The sequence below is a fragment of the Gavia stellata genome, chromosome 16, assembly GCF_030936135.1.
Source record: "Gavia stellata isolate bGavSte3 chromosome 16, bGavSte3.hap2, whole genome shotgun sequence".
In the NCBI taxonomy this organism is placed as follows: Eukaryota; Metazoa; Chordata; class Aves; order Gaviiformes; family Gaviidae; genus Gavia; species Gavia stellata.
Window position 1 is genome coordinate 20,017,107 of NC_082609.1, and position 7,296 is coordinate 20,024,402.

The 7,296-nt window shown below is 46.8% G+C and overlaps 1 protein-coding gene across 1 annotated transcript in view; it reads right to left on the reverse strand.

The window, feature by feature from the left end:
* DELE1 (DAP3 binding cell death enhancer 1) overlaps positions 1-6,657 on the reverse strand; it is a 20,118-nt gene extending 13,461 nt beyond the window's left edge. The window contains exons 1-4 of the mRNA XM_059825302.1: positions 6,558-6,657; positions 6,270-6,391; positions 5,926-6,046; positions 5,400-5,543 (exon numbers count right to left, since the gene is read on the reverse strand). Of these exons, the coding sequence (XP_059681285.1) occupies positions 5,400-5,543; positions 5,926-6,046; positions 6,270-6,391; positions 6,558-6,657 (487 nt within the window). The remainder of the gene's footprint in view (positions 1-5,399; positions 5,544-5,925; positions 6,047-6,269; positions 6,392-6,557) is intronic.
* Between the last annotated feature and the right edge of the window lie 639 nt (positions 6,658-7,296).

Below are 7,296 nucleotides of genomic sequence, written 5' to 3' on the forward strand. Positions count from 1 at the left end.
GCTGTGTGGCTGCAGAGCAGGGAGCTAATACAAGTGAAAAATCAGTCCTTTCGGGGGTCCCGATTCCTTGATTCCTGGCACGATATGGCTACACAAGCACCTGCGCTGGCACAGCAGCAGAAACGAGTGTGCAATGGGCAGGACTGCTCCTTGCAGTGCGTGCACCATCTTACAATGCACATGAAGCTGTGGCCTATCTTCCAGCTGCAGCCTCATTATTCCCAGATAAACAATTCCCCTCTGGCTGTATTAAAATGTATTTTATCTGAACAAGCCCTACTCACCTAACAAGGAAGATCGCTATGGCAAACACAATTTCTGTTCATCATTCCATCAAAAGTAACATAATCTGTGAATTTATTAGTTGTGCTTTACATTTATTTTCAGATCAGGCATAAAATTATCTGATCTTTCTCACTGTAAGACTCTCTCTCTTGTTCAGGTATCTCCCTCATGATATAATTTGGTTTTTTGCCATATGTACAACAGCAAATCTCATGAAAAAAAAAATCCATATTAAAAAGTCTCCCAACTATTTGTTTAAACAACATTAGTACATTCATGCTTTCAAGAAACTTTACATTTGGCTTAGACATTTACTCTTAAATCAGAGATTCATCGTTTACTGAGAAAACATGCTGTAATTTGGACAAACCATTACCCCATGAAAAATAAACAGAAACTAATTCTGAATTTTATCAGCTTGCAAAACTGTCTTATGCTCTTCTCCCACTGGAAATCCCTCCCCACCCAAATCCCAGTAATCTCCCCAGATTAGAGTTACCGCTCCCGGAAAGCATAAGGTCATTTGCAAGAAAACACAGGGACCAACTGATCCTGACACCCAGCCCCATCTGCTGAAGGACTAGATTAATGAATTCTCTCGGAACTCACCTTTGAGGCTGGGCAAGCCTCAAATCAAAATGCTTCACTGATATCATGATCTTTAAGACTTGCCTGTTTCAGAGCAGCTGCCTCAATACCAGGCACACAATCTAAACACAACGCTTAGGTTCCTTCAGCAGTAAACAGAGAAATAAAAGCACTCCCTGGCAGCAAAGAATCCCATCCCACTTCAGCAGAATGAGACAACCAGCTTAGATTAATCTTCAACCTAACATTAGTTAATACAAGTTCACCCCAATTGTTTGTTTCTTATTTGTTTCTTGACCAAAGAGTGGTCAAGCTTCAGCAGAACTTCATAGGAATTAGGCATTGAACAAATTCATTGCTGTATTGCACAGGCAGAACCATGTTAAATTATTCTTAAGGTTGTAAGTTCAAAGCACACAAAAGCTGGGAATACCACAGTTGGAATTTTCTGTGCAACTTTATTTCTACTTCTTCAAACACGTGCTATGATGTAACATGACTATGCATCCTTTTTTCCATGCAATCTTGCAGCTTTCAGTGTGGTGGATGCCCAACGCATCACATATTCAGCAGCTAATAAATATTTTGTATTTCTCTACTGTTCGTCCCGTACTAAACAAACGTTGCTCAAAGCTAGCCCAAATGAGGAATTAATAATCTTCTCATAGACAGTCTAGATTGCTCATCCCACAACATCCAAACGCTTCACAAGAATGAATTCACAACAAGAGCTGGACAAAATCCAGGATTTCTGCCTCATGGAAAATTTTAGTGTTTCCAATCACTTTCATTGTGCTTTGAAATGAAAACACACTTTTGAAATGTCTGTAATCTCAGAATTGAAATAACGAATTTTACAGTTCTGCCAGGGGTAAAGTACAACTCCCCAGGGCAGCATTCAGCTGCTATAACACTGAGACTGACTGTAATCACCTGCTCTTTCACTACGTGCCTTTCACTTCCGGCAAAAAAGCTTCGAGTGAGGCACGAATTGCATGAAAAAATAGGATGCGATCATGCAGCTGAGAGCTTGCTAATAGTAATACCCAGAATGCTATTTATAGCAACTTTTAAATGAATTTCCTAAAGTTTTCTTTTTAAACACACTAAAAGTAATAGATTCTATCATATTGTGTTATGTTAAAACTGGAATGGCTCATCTGCAAAGCTGGGATGTTTGGTTCCATCCCAAAGATCTTTGCCACTTGAGGTAATGAAGCAGCTGACAGCAATAGCAGATTGTCACTTTACATGTAGACCAACACAAGCAAGCCTGGAAATTAACTGAAACACTGAAAGAAAGGGTGAGGACATGGAATTCTCTCTAGAAAGTCCTTTGCCATTGCTGGCAACAGCACACTGGAGAAGTGAAGGTACATTCTGCTCCACTCCGAGCTCTGGTCTGTTACCTAATGGAAAGACTTTGCTACCAGATTCCCCTGTATCATTTGCCAGGCGTCTGTCCTTCCCTTCCTTTTGCTCTCCCCAGCTTCTTGCTGCATTCTGATTTAGCCAGCCTCATTCTCTTTTGGTAGCTAAACACCAGAAAAAAACCCAACAATCCTAAACCTTAGGCAGCTTTTTCCGAGGAAAGCAAAACCTACTCTGAGAGAAAGGTAGCACCAAGGCATCACCAAGCTTCACTTTAAAACTTTCCACAGAAAGATTCACGTTACAAAACTATGCATTTTTTCAGACTCTTCAGTGAAAATTACTGAATCTCTTCACCCTGACTTTTCTCAAAAAATTCCCACAAAATGGATGCACAGCATAATGTGAGAATATAACCTGAGGACGTATTGAGCAAAATCAAATTATTTCTGACATATATTATCTCTGACAACTGACAGTTGTAGATGCTTGGGCAGAAAGTGTAAGGAACAGGGATTATAAAGTCAAGCTTTTCCTGGCAGAACTTTCCAGCAATCAGCTTTCTGTGATCTTCTGAGCAGGAGGTTTCGTCTGGACCAATTAAGTTTAATTTGAATGTGTAATTTTACCTAATCACTTCTTGGAACCCATTTATACTTCTGTTCTGTAGCAATGAGTTCCACAATTTACCTGTGCCCTGGCCAAACACGTACTGTCTTTTGCCTTTTTTCAAACTTGCTACCTGAGCATTTCTGTGCTGCCTATTAATACATGTATTATGAAAAATATTGTCTCTGTTCACTTTCCCTCAACACTTCTAGTTTCACAGAGCACTAGCACACCCTCTGCCACTTCTTTTTTAAGCTGAAGAGTCAGTCTCTATTTGTATGCAATTGCCTCCTTGTCATCCTTTTCTATGCCATTTTTGTTACTGTTTTTAAGACAGCGTGTCTTTTCCTTAAGTGTTTAAGATGTGGCTGCATCATAGATTTACACAAACCTACGATACTGTCTTGTCCCCAGTTCCTTCCTTTACAATAATTAACATTTAATTGGCCTCACTGCCGCTGAGCACTGACTTAACCTTATCAAAAACATATCCACAGTGACTTTAAATGTTGCCTCTGCAATATAATTATTAATTTGACACTCCTCATTCTGTATGTGTATTCTGTACAGCTACATTCCCCTGCGTATACTAATTTAACCTACCTTGGGATTACCCTGGTTGTAGTTCTTCTGCAATCTTTTGCAGTGACTTTCAGATTTAACTGTCCTGAATAATTTTGTACCATTTGCTTCTTCTGTCACCTCGCTTGTCACCTCTTTTTTCCAAATCACTACTGACTGTGCTGAACAGAACAGGTTTCAACAAAGGACTTACAGGAATCCACCAGTAACGGCTCTCCATTGTGAAAACTATTTCTTGTATTTTAAGGAGTTACTAGCTCAAGAGTAGCCCCTCCGTCTTCCCTCACATCAGCTTTATTTCTCCAGATAGCTTTGGTTTAGGTCCTGGCTGAAAGATTTTCAGAAAGCTAAAAGCTGGATAACCTTGCTCCACATGCCTGTTGACTTCTCCAAAGAACCTTAATAGATTTACGACTCTCTTAAGTCTCTGCAATGGAGCAAGCTGGCCTGAGAAATGGCTTCCTAAATCCTTCCAAGACCTTTGATTTTTTGATATAGCACACTCATCCAGGTATCTAACATCTCTATTCTATAACACAGTTCCTATCAACTTAGAATTACCTTTTTTGCAGGTCTGCGGCTCAAACAACCCCCCCCCCCCCCCCTTTTTTAAAAGCCAGTGTCCAATTTGTCAGTGTTCATTCTTCTGGTCATACAGAAGATTTAAGCACTGGATTACATATCATCATTAGAGGCTCAGCAATTTCATAGCTTCTGAAGAACATCTGAACAAAGAGCATGTGGCCTTAGTGACTTGTCACTGTTCAATTTATCAGTTTGCTTAAAAGCTCTTCCTATCGACTCTCAGTAGGAAACTGTCAGGCACAGACACACGTTCACTCCTGAATGTTCAGCCGTGCCAACTGAAGGCATCACTGTCTCCACTTGTTCCCACCACTTCTCCCAGAGATCCATGTCCAGTAATCTGCCAGCAAGGCAGTGTGTTTCAGTGCTTCTTAATATGCTCCAGACAAAAGCAGATGGGTTAAACAGTCTAATTGGCAGTTTAGGTAAATTAACCTGGCTGTTTTCCTGGAGCTAATTAGGAGACACGGAAACAAAATGCCCCATTTGCCAACTGATGGGAATGGTAACCTCTGGCAGGAGATGGGTTTGATAAGCAGTGATGGGCAGTAGCTTAAATCAGCACAGAAAAAAGCCAAAAATCTGGAAGAAAGCAAAGAATGGGGAACCCCTCTGAGCCTTTCTCCAATGCCTTACATCATCTAGTCAGCATCTGTGGGATGGCTTTTTTATAAGCCTCTTCTACACCACGATCATATGTTGTCCCCCTTTCTACCTGTTCCAGGCTTCCTGCTTCTAACAATTTTCCTAAAGCCATTACTAGTGTTTATACATCTAGTGAGTACCCCTATTGTAGGCCTCATCTGATCTTCCTTGATATGACTTCAAATTTAACATGTTAAGACATGCTTTCCTGGATGAGACTTCGATGTTTTTGAAGTGTATCTTCCTGTTTTTCTAAAATTCATTTTAATAAAAATATCTTTGATACCTCCTTCCACTGTCTTATCTACAGCATAAGCGCTCAGAAATACATCCTCATCTTCCAGGAAAAAAAGAATCCCTTTAGTTCACACATGTACACAAGTCTCCCAGATCAATGGTGTACTACTGACCTGAATCCTTCTGCTGCAAACATCTGTCCACAATAAAAGAACAGAAACTGGATGCTGTAATCAGGTCACTAAGGCAGACCAGTATTGGTAAAGCTGATGTCACCTGCACAGTTACACTGCAGGTTCCTCCCTTCCTTCAGGAGCTTTTTTTCCTCCTGTCTCTGGACTCCTGATTCATCTCTCTGAAGTTCTGTCTTTTCACTCTAACCTACCTCCTCAAGTGTCAATAAACAACTATACACTTCTTGGCTTCTAGCTTTGCCTTGGGGAAACTCAGAAGTCCTTCTGCCACAAGTATCCTGGCCTGCAGCACATTGCACATACCTACTTCTGCCCAGGGCTGGCTTTCTCCTGGCCCTGAGGGGATGCCTGAGGATGAATTATCTGGTACAACTTCTGGACTTGCTTTCTGCAGGAAGTGGGACCCCAGCTGCGCACTGGGACAGCTGGTTGAGGCTTCAGTCACCACTGAAAGACAGAGCACAAAACAGCTCCCATTAGCTGTGCAGCATCTGCTTTAGGAGACAACACCAGACTGTTTATCTACCCTGCATCCTTCTCTGCTCTGACCACAATGCCAAGCAGGAAGAAAGTTCAGGGAGTAGAGTGCAGAACAGAAAACAAAGGTAAGGGCATTTGGGATGCAAAGTGGGATTGCACCAAATTGTTAAGAAACAGAGAGATAACCCTGTCAGATACCAGCCCTCACTCTCCCTAGAGCGCTTGAAAGCTGGTTGTCAGCATCTCACAACAGCTCTCTTCCAGCCTTAGTTAACATATCATGGGGCAGAAATCCTGTCCAACAGCCAGGCCCTCCCACAACCCCTTCTCACAAGCCAGAGCTGCTAACCTGTCTGCTGAGATGGCAACGAAGAAAGCCAGAGAGACCTGTGCTCTCTCCTGACGTCCGGCAGTGATCTCAGCCATGAAATTTGTCTGACCAGCTGCAGAAGCAGCGCACCGAGTGCTCCCTGAAGAAAAGAAGACACAAGTCAAGGAAAACAGCCCCACTCCCTCTTTCTGTCCCGTTCCCATGCCTGTCCACAGCTCCATTTCGGGGAGCCCTCCCACCACGGCTCCTCTCCCAGCGGGCTCCTGCAGTGCCCACAGCTCCCGCTCCCTTTCACAGCCCCAAGGTCTTCTGGCGACATCCCTCCCAGCCAGGGGCACCCGGCCCTGCCCGCTGCTCCTCACCCAGGTGACTGCCTCCAGCACGGAGTAACGGGGCACCAGGCCGGGCAGGGGCTGCTGCCTTCCTCCTCGCTCCCGGCCATCCCGGGGCCGTCCATCCTGGCAACCGGGCGTTCTAAAACAACCAGAAAACACCAACACCGTGAAGCCAGAAATCGGCCCTCAGGCCCCGCCAGCAGCGCCCTGAGGGCAGGGGGGCACCCCGCTCTCCCTGCAGGCCAGCGCCGCGGCCCGCCGGGCAGGGCCCCGGGCCGGGCCGCACTCACCGCTCGGGGCTGGGGCTGGGGCTGGGGCTGGGGCCGCGGCCGTCGGGCGGCTCGGCGGCACAGGCGGGGCGGGCGGGGGCCGGCCAGCAGCGGCCCAGGCCGCGGCCCAGCAGCAGCCGCCACATCCCGCCCGCGGGACCATAGAGAGGGCGCGTTGCTGAGCGACGGCGGCCTGGCCCATAGAGATGACGAAGCGGCCGAGGGCATCGCTTGGTCCCGACGGGCCTCCCGCGGGGCAGCGGCGGTCGCCCCCACACCGGGCTACGGGGAGAGCGCAGCCCGTACGGGCAAAGCTCCGAGGAGCGGGTTTCAGGCGGCTTGACCCCCTCAGGAGGGTAGGGCTAGAGCGGCGCCATACCATAGAGAGGAGCCAGAGCGGCGCCCCGCCCGCCCCCCAGCGGAGCGCGGGAACGGCGCGGCGGCCGCTGCGCCCCGGGAGGGGCCGTGCTGTGGGGCGGGACGGGGCTGAGGGACAGCCGGGTGGTTCCCGCGCCTGGAGGGGCCCGGGTAGGCCCCGGGGGTCCCTTGTAGGTCTGGGGGTCCTGGGGAGGGTCCCTGGGGGGCTCCCTGTATCTCGGGGGATAAATCCCCTGGGAAAACACAGGCGCGGGGGCAGCTGGTTGTGCTGCAGGTCTGGGGTGTCTGTGAGGACTCTGGGCCCAGAGGTGAGCCCTGGGGGGGGAGGACTTGCCATGTAGGAACCAAATTAGTAGCGGGAGGTGCTGAAGTATACCCAAACCTGTGATTACCTAATAAACGGTGTT